Source organism: Galeopterus variegatus, unplaced genomic scaffold (assembly GCF_000696425.1).
Source record: "Galeopterus variegatus unplaced genomic scaffold, G_variegatus-3.0.2 Scaffold62, whole genome shotgun sequence".
NCBI lineage: Eukaryota > Metazoa > Chordata > Mammalia > Dermoptera > Cynocephalidae > Galeopterus > Galeopterus variegatus.
Window position 1 is genome coordinate 312,265 of NW_007726173.1, and position 22,427 is coordinate 334,691.

Here is a 22,427-nt window from a genome sequence, read left to right on the forward strand (position 1 = left end):
CAAGACCCCATTTCTCTCTTTGAAGCAACTCTGCCCTTGGGAAAATGTCCCCTGCGGAGGTTTGCAGAACCTGGGCCTAAAGCCACTTCTGCATTCTTCCAGACTGCCATCTCCTGCATCTCTGGCTGCCCCTAGCCAAAGCCTTTTGGGACAACCCTCTGGCCTACGATTCCACTTTCTGGAATTCATCCTGAGGCCCAGGCAGGGCGTTCCCAGAGTAGTTTGCAATGACAAAACGTCCAGGGCAAATTGTCTTCGTAGGGGAATAGGGCAGCTAGCCAAGGCTGGCCACGCGTGGATTCCCAGGGCTGTCAAAGTGTGTGTCACAGCCAGGCCCTGGTTCCAGCCGGCCACGGTCCCGTGTGGGGGTAAAACCCAGCAGGGCCGCAGCAACACGGCAGCCGGCGGCCTTGCGGGGGACTTTTATTTCGCCCTGTCCTCGCGTCTCTTCCGCACGGAGCACGAGAAACAGGAGCGCAGGACGGGGACGAAGTCGAGCCGGGAACGTCCTCCAGGCGGGACGCGAAGGTCAGCCCGGCCGCTCCCAGGAGCCCGCGCGCGGGGGGGCGGCGGGCGCCCAGTGACGTCATCAGCGGGCGCCCATGCCGGGCCCGGAGCCGGAAGTGTTGTGGCTGTCGCCCCGCGTCGCGGAGCCACGTGTGGAGCCCCCGGGAGCGGGAGCGTCGCCGGTGAGACCCCGCCGGTGAGGCCCACGGTGACAGTGCGTGGGTGAGGGTCGCCCGGGCCAGGCGCGGCGTTCGGGGCTTTCCCGGGGGGCCCGCGCTGTCCCTCCAGCCTCCCGTGGGCCGCCCCAGCCCCTCTGCCACGGCCGGGCCCCCTCCCTGCCTCTGCACGGGCTGGGCCGGTGTTTCCGGTTACGGCCCGCTCCACGTCCCCAACCCACGCTTGTGGGACCTTTATACCCCTCCTGCACCCCCTGCCATCCGTCCTCCCAGAAGCCCGCCTTGAGGGGAGACTGAGGGAAGGGGGTTCCACAGAATCACGGCTGGCTCGGAGGGGACCTCACGGACCCTTTGCTGCTCCCCCGCTGGTGGACACCTCCCGAAGGCCAATTTCTCTCATCTCCCCCCCGGGAATGGGAGCCAGGCTCCTGGGGAAGGGTGACGAGAGGGTCGGGTCCTTACTTTGTGGGAATCCTCGGGCCGCTTCTGCCACAGCGAACCTCAGTCTCTCCATCTCTGATTTGGGCTTATGGACCCTGGCTCATGTCCCAGACCAAGAAGGGCTTCAGATGTCAAGCCAGAGTGCAGCCCTATTGGACTGCCCTGTGAGGCAGTGCCAGGGGTTGGGCCAGCCACCCACTACCACCCCCAATGCTCAGGATCTGGGCCTCAGAGCCTTCCACCCAGACCCCAGCTCCACATCCTGCCTCATGGCTCCCTGACCTGCTCATACCCACACACGCCCCTCTCCAGGTTCCTGGCACTTGCCAGACATTAACACCATGAGCTTCGTGGCTTATGAGGAGCTGATCAAAGAGGGTGACACCGCCATCCTGTCACTGGGCCATGGCGCAATGGTGGCGGTGCGCGTGCAGCGAGGAGCGCAGACCCAGACCCGGCACGGTGTCCTGCGGCACTCAGTTGACCTCATTGGCCGCCCCTTTGGCTCCAAGGTGACCTGTGGCCGAGGTGGCTGGGTGTACGTGCTGCATCCCACGCCTGAGCTCTGGACGCTGAACCTGCCGCACCGCACACAGATCCTCTACTCCACTGACATTGCCCTGCTCACCATGATGCTGGAGCTTCGGCCCGGCTCTGTGGTCTGTGAGTCCGGTAAGTTCCTCAGGCTGCCTCAGTTCTAACTCTGAGACAGTGATGCACAGGTGGAGGTCAGATCCCATGTCCAGACAGCCTCCAGCCCTTCTTGCAGACAGGTGCAGCTCCTTGATTTCTATTTTAGCAGCATCATTTTGGGAGGCTGACTGCAAGAAGTGAGGGCAGAGGCAGAGAAGCCTGTTAGGGGGCTGGTGCTGTAATCCAAGTGACAAGTGCTGGGGGCTGGACCAGGGTAACCTGGGGAGGAGGTGGTGCCCCAGAGAAGGTCCTGCTTGCCTTGGAGGGGCTGGCCAGATTGGTGTTTGGCGCTGACCAAGGTGCTGACTACCAATCCCTAGTCCCTATGCTGATAGTGAGGGCGGGAATTGCCCCTTCCTGGAGGGAACACATTGTAGGTGGGGAGCGTGTGCTCATGCACAGCCAGGACCTCACCTACCACTAGTGAATGTGAGCACACTGTCACACCGAAGCTTGCAGCTGACCAAGAATGACCCCAGGTCCAGATGCGGCTAGATTCCTTCTGGTGTGTTTTCTGCGGGCTGGGGAGCTGGGATCCAGGGTCTCAGAGAGCTCCTATCACCACTGCTGCTTACTTGCTGAGGGCTTCTAGCTGTCCTGTCCCTGAGCAGGGTGGGGGCGAGGGCAGCAAGTGAGCTCCGTCAGCTGCTGCTCCCATGCAGCCTGCGGCCATGCGCCAGCTCTGGGCCCTTAATGCATGTAGTCAGTCAGCACGCTTCTGGCTTCTGTGGTAAGCCAGGTCCCCTTCTAGGAACTGTGAACAAGACAGAGCAAGTTCCCGCCCTCAAGGAGGGGCACAGACAGTAAGCCTGGATGACCGATGAGTGCCATTGATTGCTGTGCAGATTGTAAGACAGGGCTGTGGGTGTGGGGGTGACTCAGAGGGGGGTCAGTCAGGGAAGACCTCCCTGAGGAGGGGACATTTGAATTGAAAATGACAAGGAGGTACCTGCCAAGAGCCAAGGGAGAGTTCTGCACCAAGGGAGAGCCCTGCCAAGGCCCTGAGCTGGGAGCATGCCACCCAGTCAGGGTCAGCGAGGAGGCCAGATTGGCTGGAGCAGGAGTTGAGGAAGAAATGGGGGTACCCCTCAGAGGGTCACCAGGAGTCTGACTCCTCTAAGTGGGAAGGGCAGTCAAGGGTCCCTCCACGGCATCTGGCCTGGGCAGTGGGTGTCGTTGACTGGGCCTGGGAAGCCTTGGCAGCGAGTGGATTTGGGTTGGACCAGGCTGGCTTTGCTCTTGTCAATGCTGAGCACTGCTGGGTGCTGAGGGAGGTGGCGAGTGTGCAGTGGCTGCTACAGGAGGAATCTGGAGTGGAGGGACGAGGCCTGGGGTTGTCAAGTGGGGGCATCTGAGGCTGTGGGGTGGGGGGCAGGTGGGGGAATGCAGGTCCTGGACTGTGCACTGCAGGACAGGAAGCTAAGCAGGGGGTGGCCCTGAAGGAAGCTGAGGAGGGATACTGGGAGAAGGTGACATTGGGAGAGCACAGCTGTGGGGCAGGTGGTCTGTCATACCATGTGCCCTGAGGCCGAGCCAGGCCAGAACAGAGCCCTGGTCTGGGTGGTGGGAGTGGGTTTGGGAGGGAGGAATGTCATTTGCTCTGCCTCAGTGGCCACGCTGTCCCCGTCTGGGCTGGCATCAGGCTGGTTGGGGGAAGGGCTGACTTGAGTGGGATAAGAAGCTCATGAGAGAATGTGGGGCATGAGGACCAAACAGGGTGGGCCGCCCCTGACAGGGAGCAAAGGTTCAGCCACTGCACGGAGGGTGGTGGGGCTGGGGGAGGGGACGGGCCAAGGCCTCTTGGTCAGCTCTGTCCAGACTCACTGCAAGGCCTCCAGCCAGTCGGCTCCTGTCAGCCCACTGTCCATGCTGTTCCTGTGCAGGGGGCCTGCACCAGGCTAGGACTGGTCAGGGCTGCTTTGTCCTCGCTTATGCCATGACAGACACAGTCCATCCCAACTCGTGGTGCAAACCAAGGGCTCGGAGCAGCCAGGCCTAGACAGGTAGCTTGGGGAGCACTGCCCGCCTGCGGCTGGCTGACCTCTTGGTCCCTTTGCAGGTCCCTCCATGGTGAGGATGGGGGTGTTTCCTAGCTGGCTGTGGGCCCCGGGCAGTCCCACCTGACATGGTATCATCTCATCCCTCCAGGCACTGGCAGTGGCTCTGTGTCCCACGCCATCATCCGCACCATCGCCCCCACGGGCCACCTGCACACAGTGGAGTTCCACCAGCAGCGGGCAGAGAAGGCTCGGGAGGAGTTCCAGGAGCACCGTGTGGGCCGCTGGGTGACCGTACACACCCAGGACGTGTGCCGCAGTGGCTTTGGCGTGAGCCACGTGGCCGATGCTGTATTCCTGGACATCCCATCGCCTTGGGAGGCAGTGGGCCACGCCTGGGATGCCCTCAAGATGGAAGGTGTATGGGAGTTCTGGGAGGGGTGCAGCCCTAGGAGCCCAGAGAGGTCCAGAAACCTCTAGGCCACACCGAGGCAGTGGCTAGGCCAGGCACTTTTGGCCTGATGGGAGGAGCAGGCTAGGCCAGCTGAGGGAGTCAGGGTGGGGGAGGATGGGACCCCAGCTCCACTCTGCTCCTTGGCTCTGCCCCACCCCCACCCCAAAGTGGGAGGTGTCTGAGGTCCCTGGGGAATGTGTCAGCCCTGGCCAGCAGAGTGCAGGCAGGATCTGGACCACAGAGCAGGCCGAGGTTGGGGGTGGCCGAGGAGGCCTCAGCCGCTTCATGCACAGTCTCCCCTCCCCCCACATTGCAGAGCCAGAGAGCTGGCCCCTTTTAGGGAAGATGCTGGGTGCGGGGGCGGAGCGCCTGAGGGGAAGGTCGGCCCTGAGCCAGGGAGGCGGCTGGCGAGGCCCAGGGTTTTCCCTTTTCTGGAGAGGGAGCCAGCACTGGCAGCTGGGGCCCTTCCCTCCTCCCAGCCAAGAGGTGCGGGAGGCGGATGGGTACCCGGGAAGGGCTGCCCCCGCTTCAAGACAGGACCAAGGCTGGCTTGGACAGCAAGGCAGTGGCCACTGGGTCAGCTGCCTGCTGGCTCAGGTTCGACCGTGGACTTCTGTGTCCCTGGTCGCTGCCAAGGTGGCCTGGGGCAGGGAGAGGGGCAGGCACTGGGGTCCATGCAAGGCCCCTGGTTCCCCACATCTCCATCCCTCCAGCTCCCCCCTGCACACCTGCTGGCTCCCCTGCTCCAGGGGCACTGGAGGGCCCAGGCCAAGTCCCACTTATGGGCCTCCCTCCTGCGGCTGCAACTCTACCCATGAGGGCGGGGGCAGATGGGCTGTCTGTTGTCGTCATTCCCTGTCCCTGTGAGCTCCCTCTGGGCCCTTTCCCTGGACCTGCTGGTTCTGGGTCCAGAGGCTTCTGGCTCATTCCAGGGTCCAGGTTTTGTGAGGGCTCGCTCACCTGCCACATGAGCCCAGCCAGTGAGGGGCAGACTTTGCAGGGAGGAGTGTTGTGTGCTCTGCCTCGATGGCCACACTGTCCCCATCTGGGCTGGCATCATGCTGCAGGCACCTCTCCAGCTCCAGACCTCCCAGCAGCCCTGCATTAGGGTATGGCTGAGGGACCAGGACTCAGGGACGTTTGAGGACTTGCTTGGTCCACACACACCCCTTCCATGCCCCAGCTTCCCAGGCCCTCCCTGCGCCAGCACAAGGATCCAGGCTGGACCCTGCCCGCTCCCGGCCAGGTTGAGTGACACTGTGGTCTACCCTGGTGGGAGGTGGTGGGAAGGGCTGTCATCCTTAGTCTGCTCAGAGTAGGCGCCTCCTGTTCCCAGGAGCGGGAGACAGCCTCTAATTTCCTGTGACAGCAGCAGCCCCCACCCGCCTGTGAGCCCCAGCCCACGCAGCCCTGCCCTGGTGTTGCCACGTTGTCAGAGCTGTAGCTGGGCCCAGCACACTGACAGCTGCACCAGTGTAGTCCCATCCCGGGCTCCGACCCTCAGCTGCCTCATGGGAGGCGGGATAGTAGTGACCACAAAGGCCAGCAAGGTCAGGAAGGGTTTGGCCCTGGTGGCCGGACTGGGCAGAGAGAGCTGCGGCCCCTTCCACCTGGCCGCCAGGTGCTGGGGGCTAATGTGCCATGGCAGGCTGTAGGGCAAGGCCTCTACACGACACCCCAGCCCTGGGGTCCCAGCTCTCTGGCCCAAGGGTTTGGAGTCTGTGTTAGGGCCACCTTAGGCCAGTCTCAGACCCCAGGGTAGTGCTCTAGGGATCTTTCTGTCCACCTGCCCTCTGACCCATGTCCTGCCCCCTGCAGGTGGCCGCTTCTGTTCCTTCTCACCATGCATTGAGCAAGTGCAGCGCACATGCCAGGCGCTGGCAGCCCGCGGCTTCACGGAGCTGAGCACCCTGGAGGTGCTGCCGCAGGTCTACAACGTGCGCACCGTCAGCCTGCCGCTGCCCGACCTGGGCGCCAGCACGGGTCCCCCTGCTGGCCCCGACGCCGGCCCCTTCCGCAGCGGCACACCCATGAAGGAGGCTGTGGGCCACACCGGCTACCTGACCTTCGCCACCAAGACCCCAGGCTAGTGGGCTGCCACCCAGGAGCACCAGCAAGCTGGGGGCACCAGCAGGGGAGCCGAGGCTGCCTTATATGGTCAGCGGACGCCTGCCGGGCCTGTGTTTAGAAACAGACATGAAACAGATGTGGGGTGGGGCTTGGGGGCCTCCTGGGTGGCCAAAGGGGGAGGGCAAGCAGGGGCGGCTTGTCTCAGGCCCTTCCTGTTCCTGTCCTCTGGGGAGCGAGGCCTCCCGCCTGCGTCACAGCCGAGCTCAGCAGCCCTGTCCTAGCTCCTGTTTGTTGTCAACATGATGTCTCCACTGCCACAGGCTCCTGGGTGCTGAGGCCAAGGGGTGCAGTTTGGGGACAGGGTCTGCCCCTTTCCCACATGGACCCAGGCAGCAAGGGCATTAGGGAGGGGTGGGGACACTGTGCCAGAGGCCCATGCTGCATCTGCCCTCAGAGCCCCAAGGCCCTAGCTACCCCATGGGGTCTGTGGACTGGCTTGTCCTGTCTCTGGGCCGAGACTCCAGCCACCCCTATAGCCTCCTGTGCTGATGGGGACCAGGCCAGCCCAAGAACCAGGGAAAGTGACCCTGCTTTCTGGCCTCCAGGCTCATCCACAGCACTGGGTGCCATGCAAGCCTCTTGTCCCCTCACATCCAGGGGGCAGACCCCACTCATCCACCCATTCTGGGAAGTGACTCCTTTGCCCCTGGCCCAGCCAGAGCCCCTTGACGGGTTGTGTGGTTTGTGAGATCACCTAGTGTCACGCAGAGGAGGAGCCAAGCAGGGGAGCTATTTGCTTTGGGTGATTCAGCAAGTCTGTATCAGAGCTGGAGTTTGAACCCCCAGCAACCCCAGGCCCACTAAGATGCCCCAGCCCCCCATGGGAACCCTGGGGTCATGGAGGAGGGCCCCCATGGGCACAGCAGTGTGGGGTGGGGGAGGGTACATGCAGAACACCTCCCAAGGACTGTGCCTTTGTCACCACCTCTCGAAGGCTGGGGTACTGGTCACCTTCCCTGCTGGGGGCAGCCCCCAAGTGTGCCTGACAACAATAAACATATGCCCCCCATGCTGATTGGTCTCCCTGCCATCCCTGAGGCCCCTGCTCCTTCCTCTCCTTATCCCCCAGGGGCTCTGAACTCCAGGACAGTGGCCTGGGCCTCAGTGAACAAAGTAGGGGGCATGTGGCCACCCCCACCTGGCTGCGGAAAGGGCCGCTTGTCTCTGGGGTTGGGAGCAGTGTGTCTGAGAGCACTGGCCCCCTCTGCAGTCCTACGCAGTGTGGCTCCACCTGCACCACGGCGCGTCAGGGAGCTCACCTCAGCAGGAGCACATGTGGCCTGGAGGCCTGTATCCCCTCAGTCGCCGAGGGTCCCAGAACCACTAGCCCTGCTCCAGTCAGCTCGTCCCCCTTTCCAGGACCTGGACTGACCTCATGCCTAGCAAGGGGACAGGTTCAACATGAAGGTGTGACCCCACAGCCAGAAGTTTCCGGGTGCCAGAGCTGCACCCAGAGCAGCCTGAGCTGGGTGAGCCTGAGGCACTTGGCTCCCGCCAGCCTGCCCCCTGCCCCTGGCCATAGCTCTGGGCCTTAGGGGAAGACCTGCAGGGTGCTGGCAGGCAAGGACCAGGAGATGGGATGTTTCTTTGGGGCACAGCTCCCCACGGGTTGGAGCACATGGGTCTCAGGGACTGCAGGACATGGTCGTGCCCATTCTCAAGGTGGGTGAGGCTGGCAGCCCAGATGGCCCTGGGTGTCGCTGGGACCTGTGAGCTGGAGGGGCAGGGTGGGGCCTGGGGCCCTCCACCCAGAGCCACTGTCTGAGTCTGGGCTTTCTGCGGCCCCAGCCCAGGGCCACACCCCCAGCCCTCCATGCCCAGCTCCTCAGCCTGCTCCTGCTTCCACCAAACAGAGCCCTCTTCTCCAGCCTGGGCCCCCCTGGCCCTGAGCCGGTGGCCAATTCCCAGGCGTCCTTCGAGCCCCGCTGAGTGTCCCTCTGAGCATTGCTCCCCCTCTTTGCCCTGCCACAAGCGTCCTTTACATCATCCCACACTCCCACACTCCCGGCCTGGGGGCCACACGGTACCCCAGCTCTGCACATGGGGTCCTGAGTCCCAGAGAGGCAGGGTCGGGGCCACGGCCAGGTCCCTGGTTGCCAGCAGCATGGGACTTGTCATGAGACAGGCCTTCGCCAGAAACTCCCTGCCCAGCCTGACACACACTCACCTCCATGCCTCAGTGTTTCCTTGGAAATTCCGTCACCCGCTCTGCGGCCTGCACTCGCCCGCCCCGCCCGAGTGCCTGCGACAGGGCCCATCTGCCTGACTCCTGGGCAGCGCAGACTCCCGGTCCCAGCACTGGAAGGCCCAGAGACGAGCGGCCTGCGCAGGCCTCGGGCTCAGACCCAGGCTCACCCACTCCAAGGGTTCCAGGCCAGGACCCCGCCCCAGAGCCAGGGGTAGAGTCCACCTCCCCCAGGAAGCCCCAGGCCTTGACCCCTCCACAGCCTGGGGTGTGAGCTGCTCCGCGCCTTGCTCTGCCCCACCCTCTCAGCAGGGAGCCTCGGAGGGCTGGGCCCAGCCCGGGGCTGCGTGGGACGGAGCTGGGGCAGGATTTCTGGGTGGGTGGTGGGTGGAATAAGGGACATCAGGCCACAGGATCACACCCTGTCTCAGAATGTGAGAAGGAAGGGTCGTTGGTACCCGGGCAGGGCTGGGAGTCCCTAGGGCTGCTCCCCATCACCACCCCCACCTCCATTGAGGCTCTTCTCCCCCAGACTCTCAGCCCCTGGCCTGCATGCTAGAGGATGGGTGGGCTGCCAGGGGGCCTCGGCCCCAGGGAGACATTGCCACCTCTACCCCACTATGGCCCACTGCACAAGTGGGGAAACTGAGGCCCAGAGGAGATCCGAGTCACTAGGACCTAGACCTCCTGCCTCTGCCTGTCCCTCCATGGCCTTCCACATCAGAATTTCCTACCGCGCATGGTCCCCCAGACTGTGGCCAAAGAGACCAAAAAGGAATGAGATTTCTGGCGCCGTTGTGGAAAGGTCCTCAGGAGAGGGGATGCCTGTGCGGAGTGGAAATTAAAGGGTGAGCAGGCCCCAAGAGAAAGATGGAAGGCGCCCCAGAATCAGTCACCGCTGGCTCTGAATGGCCTAGGAGGTGACATCCCCCCTCAGGCTGGCGCCTGCCCTGCCCTGCATCCAAGGCTGCTATAAGTGCCCCACTGTGCCAGCCTGGGGGTGTTCCTGTCTCCTGGTGGGGCCTTGGCTAGGGGGCCCCCAGGGAAGGGCCTCACTCCAGCTCTTGGCTCCTGCTGTCCTAGGAGTGTGCTGTGGGGCAGGCTGCCCTCAGCAGGGATGCGTAGACCCTCTCTATCCTCCGGGGAACGAGAGCACTGCCCTCCTGCTAGTGCCACGGGGACAAGCCCCTTCCCTCTCCCCCATCCAGATGTGGGGACAAAGACAGGGTCTGCTCCATGGGGCTGCTATGAGAGAGTACGGTGTCCCAGAGCCACTGTGAAACGGTACTGTGGTTATCACTAGCAGGGGCTGCTGCCGCTGCCTCCAAGAAGTCCGCCTGTTCCTGTCTTAGAATCCAAGGCCGAATTTTGGGCCCACTTCTGGTCCATCTGGGAAATGCCCTTTGCACCTTGAGGCATTGTGCACCTTCAGGGGCTTTTTGCACTTTCAGGGGCACTTGAATAGTCTATCAGGATAATGGAAGAGAAGACTTGCAATTGAGAATTTTCTGGAAAATCCAGGTCATCCACTCACTGTGCTTATAGTTAGTGTGTAATAAACTGAAAACCAAGGACATTGCCTGGCTAGGCACAGGCAGATGGCCCCTCATGTGACCACAACTTTGGAGGTAGATGTGTTGCTTAGCTGTCACCGTAGGCATGCTGTGTAACAAAGGACCCCCAAACTTGGGGGCTTACAACTGTGGTCAGTCCCGCTGCCGGATCTGTGGCTTGGCTGCTCTGGGCAGCCTCAGCCGGGCTTGCTCATGTGGGGCTGAGTTGGTGAGGGCTCAGCTCTGGTGCCCGCAGCCCCTGTCCCCAGGACAGGTGGGCTGGTGGCACATGTTCTTCTCACATCTGCAGCTCAGGCACCGGAGGGGCCAGCCAAGCCATCCAGGCGCTTTCCAAGCCTTTGGTCGCATTGTGCCCATTTATGCTGCATTGGTCAAAGGACATCACAGGCCTGAGTTCAAGTCAAGGGGTGGAGAGAGAGACCCTGTGGTTTCAGGGGAAGGAGCTGTGTGGCCACAGGCAGGGCGCTGGCAGGGGAGGAGGGCAGGAGGGAGGGGGTCAGCCTTTTCTGTCCTGTCGATGCTGCTTTTGGGCCCATTTCCTGGACAGTGGAACTGAGCCTCAGGGGAAGTCACTTCCCAGGGCTGCCCAGCCAGGGAGTGGCAGAGACAGGCCTGGAGCTGGGGCGCCTTGACCCAGAGCCTGCGGGCTGTGCCCCGCGCCTACTGGCTTGGCCAGCCCAGGGCGGACTCTGCACACAGTGGGTTGTCAGCGGGCAGGGAAGGGGCCATGGCCATGCGAGTCTCTGCTGCATGAGGGAGGGCGTTTCAAAGTCAGGCTGCTTCGGAGGCAGCAGCGTCGGCGGGAATAACTCGGCTCCCACCAGGCTGAGAATAGCTCGGAATTGGGTCACACTCACCCAGAGCTCCGGTCACAGCCTCCAGCCTTTGACAATAATCAGCTTTCTTCCTGACATCTGTCCCTTCAAAGAGGGGGGCAGGCTGGCACATCTTTAGAAGAAGCAAAGCGGAGGGGCTGGGAATGGGGAGGCGAGGCCTCTGTCACCTCCACTGCCCAGTGGGCTGGCACCGTCCCCGCTCCCACCCCCCTCCTTGGCAGGCCACCTCTGTCCCTCCTGCCCACCCAGGACCCATGGGCTTCTGCACTGGGGCCAGGTGGCAGAGCAGAGTTCTCATGGTGCCTGGCTCGAGCTCGGCTGGGCGGAGGAGCCCTGGCCTGCCCTGCTGCCCCCCGGCTCCTCCTCCTTCTCACACGGATAAAGGGGACGGCGGGGAGCGGCTGCCCTCCTTCTCCGAGGATTCCGGGGCATGTTTTCCAGGCTCTCAGGCCCCAAAGTCCTGCTCTGAGGTGGCCCCTGGCCTCCCCACTCAAGTGGACCCCAAGTCCCCCAGCCGCGTTCCTGCAAAGACCACCAGCAGTTAGCACAGTCCTGGCCCTGGCGTCCTCTAGGGGCCAAGGCCTCGTCCTCCTCACCTGCCCGCCCAGGTCCTGGCCCCCTCTGCGCCTCCCCCATGTCCTGCCCAGCCCAGCCCCAGCTTGAGCCTCATGTCCAGACTCCCCTCACTGTCCGGCCCCAGGAGGGACAGACTGTGTCCTGAGACATGAGGTGGAGCAGAGTGTCTCTCACGTCTGAAGTCAAATGAGTGTTTTGGGGGAAGAAGAGATGCTTGGGTGGCCTTTTCTTTGACATTATTCAAAGCCCAGCCTCCTCTCTGTCTCTGTCCCAAGATCGAGGTGTATCCTCCCCAGTATGAATTCTGCCAAGCAGCCCTCCCCCTGGGTGGAGAAGCATCCTCCCACAGCCTGGCCTTTGGCCCTCTGTCCCTGCTGGCCACCCCTCGGCTGACACAGGCTAACCTCCTGCAAAGGGGGAGCCTCGGGCTTCCTTGCCCAGGGATGCCGAATGCCAGGTGCACCGTGGCAGCACCCACCTCCCTGGGAGCTTGCGAAGAGATGCGGAATCTCAGGCCCTGCCCCAGACCTCTTAATCAGAAGGTGTATTTTAGATTCTCAGGCGATCAGAACAACGTTAAAGTTTGAGAAGCATTAGTTTGGCTAATCTTTGTTCTCTCTTTGCTTCAGCCACTAGGAAGCTTAGAGCCATGTTTGCTGCCCATCTGCCAAGTGTATACTGTGTCTTCTTATTTCCCACCACTTTTTTCTGTCTTGCTGTCCTCCTCCCACAGTAGCCTTGAGAGGACTGAGGTGGGGGATGTCACAGGCCCTCGGGCCCCACATCCATGTTGTCACCTAAGCACACTGTCCTCAGGTGGTGCCTCAGGGTGCCAGGCCCATGCTTGTAATACTATAGTAGGTACCTCTCACCCAGATGCGTGTACAGAGAGGGGCATCCCTGCTGCATGCCTGCAGCCTTTACCAACCCACAAAGCAGTTCTCATGTTGCCGGTGACAGAACTATCCCTAAGCTTCAGCCACAGGTATGTTCATAAAATGTCCATGAAGCTGAGGTTCCCAAAATGAGGCCCCTGGACCAGCAGCTCAGCAGCACTGGGAGCTCAGTGGAACGTGGGTCCTAGGCCCTCCCAGCCCTGCTGAGTCGGAACTCAGGGTCGCAGGGGGCAGCCTCCAGACCACTCTGACGCTCCGGTTCGAGGACAAGAGCCAGGACTCTCTCAAACTGTTTTTCCTCTCATACTCCTTAAACGAAAAACATCTGCAACGTAAGCAGCAATGCTGTGGAGACTCCTGCCCGCGGGGCGCCTCCCTGAGGCTGCGCTGCTGTCCCTAGAGCTCCACTCAACCCCATTTGGTTGGAGCATTTGCCTCACAGTCCCCAAAGCCTTTCCTTGGGGTTACCGCCTCTCCCTGTGGCCTCATCTTGCAAATGCTCTCAGGCTTCCAGAGAGAGAAACTGAGGCAGCAACGGCTGAACACTGTGCATGGAGCTCACTGGGTTCTGGTTTGAACAAATCAAATGTTTTATTTTACACAATGGAACAGTTGGGAAGGTAGAAGCCTGAGGTTAAGCCACGACAGCTTTCAGGTGTGCTGATGGTATTGTGCAGTGACAGGATGGCCGGGTTTGCCTCCCAATAACCTGTTGGGGGGAGGGGAGGAGACTGGAGGTGCAACGGGATGTGGGGGCTGGGCACGGATTCTTTATGCAATTCTCTCTGCTGATGCATTTCTTTGACATTTTCCATAATAAAAGGTTGGGTTTTTTGCAAAAGGAAAACGCCAGGCTTCTTCAGCTGTTCATTTGTTCTGCGCAACTGCACCGAGGCCCCTGCCCTGGGCTCCACAGGGAGGGGTCAGGAGTCCCTGCCCTTGCGGGGCCCTGGGCCACTGCTCCCCACCTTGCCCTCACCAGGGCCACGAGGGTCCCTTAAGTCGGGGTGGCAGCAGGGTCACATGCTGCAGGGCAGCTGGGAGAGAGGGGGTGGCCTGTCCCCAATGGGGCAACCATGTACCCTCCATCCTCTGCTTCTCCCAGTGTGGATTTGCAGAGGGTGGCCTGCCCCCCTCCCTGCCCCCAGGCACCACCCTCCTTCCAGACCCTCCCAGTGGCCCTGCTCCCCCCACTCCCCACCCATGCTGCCACCAACAGGCCTGGCTTTGTTCCTTGCCCCAGATGGCTTAGAAATCCATCTTATTGCAGTCTAATTTACAGACACAGGAATGCACCCACTTAACTGTTCAGCTCTCAGAGTCCTGGCCAGCGTGTGCACCCGAGTGACCACCTCCAAGAGAAAGTCCTCTGCCTCTCGGCAGCCCACCTCCCCAGAGACTGTGTGACTTCCACAGAAAGCACCGCCACAGCAAGTGGCCACACACAGCAGTCAGCAGTACCCCGGCCGCCTGTGTCGGCAGCCTGTCACCCGGGGTGCTGGACACACATGAGGTGAACGAGGCCACGGGTCCAGCTTCTGCCCGGGAGCCTGCGGCCTGCGGAGGCGCCGGCCCTGCCGAGGAATGCCTAGCTGGTCAGCTGTGGGTGGTAGGGCCAGCCATTTTGCAGGGGCACTGCGGGTGACAGAGGCTTGTTGCTAAGCTACAGGCACGATGGACATTCCAGGTGCCAGGCAATGGGGAAGGAGACATTTCTGGGCAGGGGGAGGACTAGAGGGCCCAGACCACTTTTGTCCCCCAGCTCTGATGTATGTCCCCCTCCCCCAGGATATCGAGGTGCTTTGGATGCCTGGCCCCGCAGGATGACGTGCAGGCTCCCTCCTGGTGGGGCCTTTGAGGCTCCCCCACACCTGTCGGCATGACCAGGCCCATGAGCCGGGTCCCAGGCCGGAGGGTGGCCAGTGATGGCTCCTGCAACTCCAGCTGACCCAGCCACCCTGCCTGTTCACTTACTCCTGGCCTGTCTCAGAGGCCCACCCCTGGTCCCTCCTTCCCACCTTTGTCCCGTGCCCCTCCTGCCTCTGATCGCGCTTGCCTGGCTGGCCCCCCCGGTCCAGGTGGGGGGCTGTCATGGGGTCAAGGGCAGGGAGTTTTGGTGGGACCCCATTTCTGTGCCACTGCCCCTGTTGCCGGCCCTTGGACCCAGCACCCCCCCCACCCAGACCAGCCAGGCCAGGGCTGGCTCTGCCCGCAGCCACGCCTGCTGGGCCCAAGGCCCTGGCCGTCCCCAGTGTCCAGCCGGCCTCTGCTTGCTGGGACAAGGCGAGGGGTTTGTTTTGCTGCCTTCAGGCTCCACTTCCTTCCTCCGTGGAGAGACTGCAAAGGAGCTTGGCTGAGTGCCACCAGCCGGTGGCTGGGAGGGGGGTGGGAAGGTTCAATGAGCCTGTGGGTCTGTGGCCCTGCGGCCAACCCTCCCCACCCCATAGGCGGTAACTGAGATTCTAGGTCCGGCCGCCAGGCCTTTGCCCTTGCGGGTCCCCAACGCACATCCTTCAGCAGCAGCCCAGGGCCCCCTCCAGCAGGGTGGCAGGCCCTTCAATGCCCCTGCCTCCTCCCACAGCTCTGGGAGACAGGCCCACAAAGCTGCTGTTTCTGCATGGAATGGTGACATCAGGGTCCCAGCTAAGCTGCACATTCCCATGAGGCAGGGGCATGTCCTCTTCTCCCCTGTCCCGGGCGGGCATGCAGTAGGTGCTCAGTAAGTGCACAATGGAGCCTGCCAGCCATCACCACCCTTGGGCCCTGCACCAGGAGGTGTCCAGTGCAGTCTGGGCGAGGGAGGTGGCCACCTTCACTGGGCACAGTGCAGGAGAGTAGGGAGGTGGAAGAGGCACGGTCCTGGCTCCACTGTCCTGGGGCTGGTAGGCTTTGGCCAAAGGACTTGCTGTCTCTGAGCCTTGTCCCCCAACCCCATGTGGAATGGGGCACCCTCAGAAGTTCCCCAGCTGGGCTCGTGGGGCCTCCTTGAGAGCTGCACAGTGAGCGCCCAGGGGTCCTGGCCTGCCAGCCCTAACCCACCACATATGCACATAAGCACACGCACACAGCACCCACACACGCCAGGCGCCCTGGAATCGGGGGATCTGGTCTCGGCAGCTGAGCTGCAGGTGTTTGGGGACAGCTGCCAGCCCACTCCCCAGGCTGCCTCTTAACACCTCCGACCCCTTCCTGCAGCCCCTCCCCACCCCCGGAAATTTGCCTGCCTGTCCTGGGGATCCAGACAGACAGCTGGACACAGACCCCTCACAGGCCCCTGGGCCCAGTGTGGCATCTGGGTGGGGGTCTGCCCCTCAACAGGTGCTGTCACTTGATAAGAGCAAAACCAGAGGAGGGGGTTGCTCCCGTCTCCTCCTCAACTCCGTCCACTTCCAGGGGAGGAAGCCCAGGCCCCGTAGAGGCTGAGCTGGGGCCCCTCAGGGTCTCTCACAAGTGGGAGCTGGGGACAAAGAAGCAGCTGCCAGCAGGGCGGGACGGGGGGGCCATGGCCTTTGTGCACGCCCAGCCCCTCCTGGTGACCTCACCGCCGGCCAGAGAAGGGCCCTTTCTTCCCAAAGGCGGCCGTTGGGAATCGCCTGGGGACAAAGCCGCTGCCAGGCGGGAGACCAGCGAGTGGCCGGCCCCTCATGGCATAAATTAAGGGGCCAAGGCGAGCGAGGGGAGGGTGGCTGCAGCTGGCGCTTGGCAGGCGGCGCACACGCTGGTGCACAGACACCCCCACTCACACTGGGGCACATGGGCTACCCCTCCGAGCTTCGTTCATTCATTTGCCCAGTTCCTTCCTTCATTCCACAGACAGTTGCTGGCACTGGCCCAGGAGGGCCTTGGGGGGTCCTGGGGGGCCCTGGGGACACAGAGGGGATGCAACTGGTGGATGAAGAAGTAGATGGGCAGGGGCTCCCTGTATGGAGGGGAACTGGGACAGACAGGTCACAGCTGCTCATAGGCCCCATGGCAGGGGCAGGGTGGAGAGATCCTGTCACCCTAGCAAGCATGTCACCTAGCACTGGGGCTCACAGCTGCCAGCCTGAGGTCACACAGCAGGCCTCTCCCAGCACCTCAGGAGAAGTCAGGAAAATATTTGGTTTTCAAAGTATGGTGTCAAGTGACATCCCTGCCCCGCACATAGGGCCAAGGAGGGCTTCCTGTCCCCAGGGCCTGGTGTTCCACAAAGCATCCTCACAGTTTTGCTGGCCCTCCACCTGGCTTCCCAGCCCCCCATCCCACACCCCTCCTTGAGACCCTATTGTGGCAGGGGTAACCCAGGGTGATGGATGGCAGTGAGCCATATGCATGGCACAGACAGGGACAGGTGGCCTGAGAGGGCCCAGCCCGCACAGGTCATCCAAAGAGTTCCTCAGGCTGCCCCACAAATGCCCCAGTTCTCTGCTGGCCAGCATCCTGCTCGTGGCCCACTTGGTCCTGGCTCCCAAGGCCCAGCTCCTCAACCTCCCCAGGCACTGGACCCCTGTCCCATCCCCGTGGTTCTGAGCACAGCAGGGCCAGGCCAGAAGGGCTTCCTGCAGGAGGAGGCAGTGGGCCCTGAGCGTCAGGCCAGGTCTGGGAGGCAGCGCAGGCAGTGCTGGTCAGCAGGACTGGCTGCCAGGCCCAGGAGGCCTCCCCACTGCCTGGAATGGAGTCCAGCTCCTTCGTCCTGGTCATGCTGATGAAAGAGGACCCAGTGGGTATCCGAGGGCATGAAGGGCCCTGTTCTGTGAGAGAGGCATGCGGGTGGCTCCTGGCCTGACCTGGGGGACCTGGGCCCGAGGCCTTCAGTCAGGGTCGCAGAGGCCTTGGGGATTGTGGTCAGCCCAGCAGCACTGAGGGCCCTGAGGTTTCTGGGGCTGGGAAACTTCCAAAGCCCTTTTGCAAGCACTGGGTCTGCAGCTGCCCCGGGGCAGGGACACCTACTGGGGCTGGGCCTTTCTGCACCCCCACACCCCCATTTATGGAGGAGGAAAGCGAGTCTCTGCAAGCCTGGCTCAGGCCAGAAAGAGGCCCAAAGCTTCCGGGCCTCTGGGTCCCTGAAGGCCGGGGCGCGCGGCCCCCCCAGGAGCCCCAAAGGCCCTATGCCCCCTCCCTGGGAGCAGAGAGCGAGTGCGGAGGGGGCGGGGTGTAAGTAGGCCAGCACTCTGTGCAGCGTTGCTATGGCACCGCCTTTGCCTGCGCAGGCTTCCTCCTGGGCCATTCCCAGGACGCCTAGAGCCGGCCTCCAGGGCTCTCCACAGCCCCTGCCCAGGCCCCATCCATCAGGGGTTGCTCCCAGGCTTGGAGCCCTTCCCACCCCCAGCCCTCGGCTGCTCACACCTCATCACACACTCACATACACAAGCCCACACACACACCCACAGCACACACACAACACACACATATACTCACATGCCATATGTGTGCACACTTGCACAGACATGCAGAAGTATGCACTGATGCATGCACACACATGCCACACAGCACATGCATGCATGCACACATGTGCGCGCAGGTGCTCAGTGGTCCATGGGAGCCACTGCACTGCCAGTCCCTAAGGGCAGGGATCCTCAGGCAGCTTGGAGGTGGCAGTACAGAGCTCCAGCCTCCAGAGACCACCTGGGCTCCAAGGGCCACTGAGCCCAGAGCAGGGCCTCAGAGGCTGTGGCGAGGGGCTGCCTCACCTCAGCCACTTGCTGACCTCGGGGAGCAGCAGAGGGGCCTGGGATTCAAGGGGCAAGCAGCCTAAGCCAGTGCTCCCTGCTGCTAGGCCTGCGGAGAGACAGCACTCAGCACTGGGAGGGGGACCTGCTGAAGCTGGAGGACGAGCCTGGGCACCTCCCACACAATGGCCTCATGCCACGCCTGGCACTAGACACAAGTCACTTCATTCGATCCTCACAACCACATGACAGGGCCCACTTGCAGGCCAGATACGGCGGCCCAGAGGTGGCGCTGCCTGGGCAGGGAGGGAGGGCGTCGTCATCTCGGGGCCTGGCAGAGCAGCAGAGAGGTCCCTGCCTGGGCAGCCCGGCCTGACTCCCATTGTCAACTGATGTCAAAAGTGTCTGAGGAGGGAGGTGGCCCTAGGGTCCCTGAATCCCTGCTGAATCCCCACTGAGCATGGGGACGAGAGAGGGCAGGGCAAGGTGGCTTCCCTGCAGATGGCACCGTGGGTAAGGGGGGAAGTTGGAAGGCTGGGGCCCCTTCCTGGCAGCAGAACACCCAGGCCCTCTTTAAAGACCATTGCTCGGGCCGAGCCTGTGGCGCACTCGGGAGAGTGCAGCGCTGGGAGCACAGCAGCGCTCCCGCCGTGGGTTCGGATCCTATATAGGCATGGCCGGTGCGCTCACAGCGCTCACTGGCTGAGCGCGGTGCGGCCGGTCTCAAAAAGGACAAAAATAATTAAATAAATAAATAAATAAAGACCATTGCTGGGTCCTGGGATCCCCTGCCTCAGCCTCCCCATCTGACAACACAGGACTGGCCAAGGCCCCATCCTTGGTGTGAACATGCAGTCATGGCTGCTGCAGAGCAGGTGTGTGGGAGCAGGACAGGTGTGGAAAGGACAGTCCCCTTACCAACAGGTGGGCCCACGCGATTCCCCTGACCCTGCCGCGGTGCCTGGGGTCCTCCCCAGCAAGTCCATCCTTTGGGCTAAATGCTGTTGTCTGTTAGCATCTGAGGCCCTTGAGAGTGGCCCAGTGCCCTTAGCCCTGGTGTCCCTCAGTACAGAGGCCTGAGCTGGGGGTACAGAGCCAAGGTGTACAGGCGGGGCCTGCTGTGCCTGTGTGAGGCGTGCTCAGAGGTGCTCCCAAGAGGTGCAGCTGGCTCAGGGTGCGTGTTGAGAGGCCCCAAAAGGCTTCTTGGGCAGGGGCACAGCAGACAAACGGGCAGAGGGGGGGGCATCATGAGGAGGCAGCTGCCCATGCAACAGCAGGCAGATGGGTCGGCTGGAGCTGGGATTGTGTTTTGGGGTAATGAGGAAAATGGGCAAGGCAGGGAGGCAGCATGACCTTGGGGGCACAGAGCCAGGGTTAGGGGGTCTTGCCTGCTCCTGCAGCTGGAGTGACAGCCATTGAGGCTTGTTTTGAGCAGAAGCCATTGTTACTGAGAGGCCAGGCTGGAGGGTGGAAGCCGTGTCCCCATTGCAACCTGGGCCACCCACCAGGCCCCAGGGCAGCAAGTGAGGCTGCTGGGGCTGGTGCGATCATCCCCCACACCCTGCCTTGCCCGCCACCCCGGGCAGTGTGGAGCCAGCCTCCAGAGGCATGTGTGCACAGTGACGGCAACTGCTGCCTGGTGCACCATCACCTGGGCTGTCCTGGTTGCTGTAGCCCCACCATGCAGAATGGGGACCCTGCTGGCCTGGGATAGGCCCTTTAAGGCCTAATCATCCCAATTCTGCAGGTGGGGGGGAAACAGAGGCCTGGAGACAGGGCTTGCTAGGGCTCCTCGAGCCCCAGGAACACTGCAGGGCTGGGCAGGGTGAGGACCAGCTCTCCCTTCCTTCTGCCCTTGCAGGCAGCTTCTCCTGACCCCCGGGCCAGACTCTACTCCAAAGCCCGCAAGCTTCAGATCTTCCAGCTCCTTCCTTCTCTCCAGCTTTATTGAGTCTCTTGGCTCGCCCGCCCTAGACCCCCCAAACATGGAACAGAAGCCTAGTGGGGCCCATGGCATGTTCCCTGGCCCCAAGGACACAGGGTGAGACAGGACCGGCCAGCTCCAGGGCATCTGTCAAAGGCTGAGTGTCATACCACCCTGACAGGCCTGCATTGGGCCTGGGTCGGGGGCCACCACAGGTTTCCCACAGGAAGTGGCACTTGGCTTGGGCCATGGAAGATGAGCACGAACTACCCAGAAGGGAGGGGCTGGAGTCCAGAGGGACCAGCCTCTGCAGCGATGCGCGGCAGACAGCCCAGGTCTCGCCCCCAGGCCCGGCTGTGGGCAAGGATGTGCCCTTGCCTGCCAGACTGCGGGCCACCACCACCCCGATGGCAGTAAAACAAGGTGGGGCTGCTGGAGGGTGGGCCGGGCAGGGCCAGGGCCTGCGACAGTACCCCTGTGGCGGAGTCAGAAGCTGCTAGATCCGCAGGGACTCCATGCCAACCCACCATCGTAGTGGGTGGTCACCAGAGCAAGCACCATCCACCTCCTGGCACAGAAGCCGCAGCCCAGGTGGTACCGAGGCCACCTGTCCACCATGGGCAGGACAGGTACACCCACCGGTGGCCCAGGCATGATGGCTGCGTGGGCGGCTGGCCCCAGGCCGCTTCTGCTGTCCTGTGCTGGACAAAAACTTGGCCTCGGGCGCCGCCTGGCGGCCAGGTCTGGGAGAACAAGGCAGGAGGTGGGGTCTTGGAGTGGAAGGTGTTTGGGGGACCTCCAAAGTCAAAGAGCCCTGCATGCTGTGCAGACAAGCCTCTGTGCGGGCCAGACTGCACAGGGTGGGGAGTGCCTGGTCTGTCTAGGGTACTCTCTCTCCACCGGCCTGGCCAGGGCTGATGCTTGGTTCTGCAGGCCCCACAAGCAATGGGGCTCAGACAGACAGAGCCAAGAACAGGAGCCTAGGACGTGGTCCCCACCCCTGGCAGGGACTCTGGCACTACCACATACAGATACCCCTGGGTGCCCTCTCTGGCCTGCCCTGGCATGAGCCTAGCACCTGGATGACTGTCCATGGCAAAAGTCAGCAGCCTTGGTGGGGCTGCTGTGGGCCAGGCCTGGGGGACCTCCCCTGGGAGTACCCAGCCCCAGAGGGTGCCTCTCATGGGGGACTTCTGCTCCAGGATGCAATCCTGCCCCCTGTGCCCCACCAGAGCCCGAAGTTCCCATGGACCCAGCCCTGCAGACTCTCACCTGACTGCCTGCCTGCCTGGCTCCAACCTCAGGGCCTTTGCATGGGCTGTTCCTTCTGCCAGCACTCTCTTCCCAGGCCCCCACATGCCCTACCACAGGGCCAACCCAGTAGCCATGCTGGTCCTAGCACATCTGTCCTTCCTTGGAGTGGTTGGGTCAGGAGTGAGGGCTGGAAGGTCCCCTTTCCCGGGAAGACGGAAACTGGGATCCCCAGAGGATGTGAGGCATGCACACCGGGGAGCTGACACTGCCACCGCAGCCAGTGCTGAGACCAGACCTCGGCCCGAGAGAAGGCGGCTGGTGCCTTGCTGCCCCAGCCTGTGGGACATGCTGGCTTCTGTGCCGTGACACGCCTGCGCCTTCAGTGACCAGCTCCTTTGCTGCTCAGCTCGACCCAGGGAGTTCTGTCACATGCACGTGCTTATGTGACCCTGTCCCCATGACTAGCCTCTCCTACTGTCAGGCAGGCCAGACCCCTGGGAGCTCTTCATCCCAGCTGCCACCCTCAGAACCCCCAAACCCTCTCCCCTGGGTCCCTTGCTCTGTCTCTCCTCTCGCTCCCCAACCCCCCATTACTCCCAGTTTCAGCCCCACTGCTGCTGCCAGGTGAGCATTCAACAAAGCCCCAGTCCTAAAGGACCCAAATCCCCTCGTGACTCACTGGGTCCCCGTCCGTCCCCAGGCATCTGTGGCTCCTTCCCTGCCCTCAGCCCTCAAGTTCTTTTTTTTTTAGCGCACCGGTCGTCATCCCTATATAGGATCCGAAGCCGTGGCGGGAGCGCTTCTGCACTCCCAGCACCGCACCCTCCCGAGTGCGCCACGGGCTCGGCAGCCCTCAAGTTCTTGCAGGGCCTCAAGCATGCCCGCTCTGCTGCTCCCCCACCCGGCAGCGTCTCCCTCCCTGCCAGTCTCAGTCTGGAGGACGCACCCCCAGAGGGGCCTTCTCTGACTCAGCACTGCAGGTGTCCCCAACCCCAGCGGCTCCCGTCCCCATTCCGGGCACATGCACCCTCTCTCCTGGCACAGTGCTTGCTGGGCCTGGGGGATGCCAGTTCCCACCGACCCCCCATGCCCCACAGGGCAGGTCGTGCTCAGGTTTGCTGAAGGAACGCAGGAAT

General features: G+C 62.6%; 2 protein-coding genes across 2 annotated transcripts; both read left to right on the forward strand.

Annotated features, from left to right (window-relative positions):
* The first annotated feature begins 625 nt into the window (after positions 1 to 625).
* Positions 626 to 6,414, forward strand: TRMT61A (tRNA methyltransferase 61 homolog A (S. cerevisiae)). Its single transcript, XM_008576418.1, has 4 exons — positions 626 to 703; positions 1,437 to 1,796; positions 3,966 to 4,232; positions 6,087 to 6,414. Exons 2-4 carry the CDS (start codon positions 1,466 to 1,468, stop codon positions 6,356 to 6,358), a joined length of 870 nt encoding a protein of 289 aa, XP_008574640.1. The 5' UTR covers positions 626 to 703; positions 1,437 to 1,465; the 3' UTR covers positions 6,359 to 6,414.
* Positions 6,415 to 11,247: 4,833 nt separating this feature from the next.
* Positions 11,248 to 21,313, forward strand: LOC103593638 (vegetative cell wall protein gp1-like). The gene is made up of 10 exons (XM_008576659.1): positions 11,248 to 11,421; positions 11,845 to 12,026; positions 13,882 to 14,060; positions 14,254 to 14,342; positions 14,456 to 14,543; positions 14,633 to 14,748; positions 16,941 to 17,041; positions 19,975 to 20,154; positions 20,264 to 20,460; positions 21,240 to 21,313. Exons 1-10 carry the CDS (start codon positions 11,248 to 11,250, stop codon positions 21,311 to 21,313), a joined length of 1,380 nt encoding a protein of 459 aa, XP_008574881.1.
* The last annotated feature ends 1,114 nt before the right edge of the window (positions 21,314 to 22,427 follow it).

What these genes read in the sequence shown, in the direction of transcription:
- LOC103593638 (XM_008576659.1), top strand. Translation starts at nt 11,248, where the DNA reads ATGGGCTTCTGCACTGGGGCCAGGTGGCAGAGCAGAGTTCTCATGGTG. An exon ending in CCAGGGATGCCGAATGCCAG is followed by an intron (nt 12,027 to 13,881) that starts GTGCACCGTGGC and finishes TGACTTCCACAG; the next exon opens with AAAGCACCGCCACAGCAAGT. An exon ending in CCTCTGCTTGCTGGGACAAG is followed by an intron (nt 14,749 to 16,940) that starts GCGAGGGGTTTG and finishes CAACCTCCCCAG; the next exon opens with GCACTGGACCCCTGTCCCAT.
- TRMT61A (XM_008576418.1), top strand. Translation starts at nt 1,466, where the DNA reads ATGAGCTTCGTGGCTTATGAGGAGCTGATCAAAGAGGGTGACACCGCC. An exon ending in CTCTGTGGTCTGTGAGTCCG is followed by an intron (nt 1,797 to 3,965) that starts GTAAGTTCCTCA and finishes TCATCCCTCCAG; the next exon opens with GCACTGGCAGTGGCTCTGTG. An exon ending in GGATGCCCTCAAGATGGAAG is followed by an intron (nt 4,233 to 6,086) that starts GTGTATGGGAGT and finishes TGCCCCCTGCAG; the next exon opens with GTGGCCGCTTCTGTTCCTTC.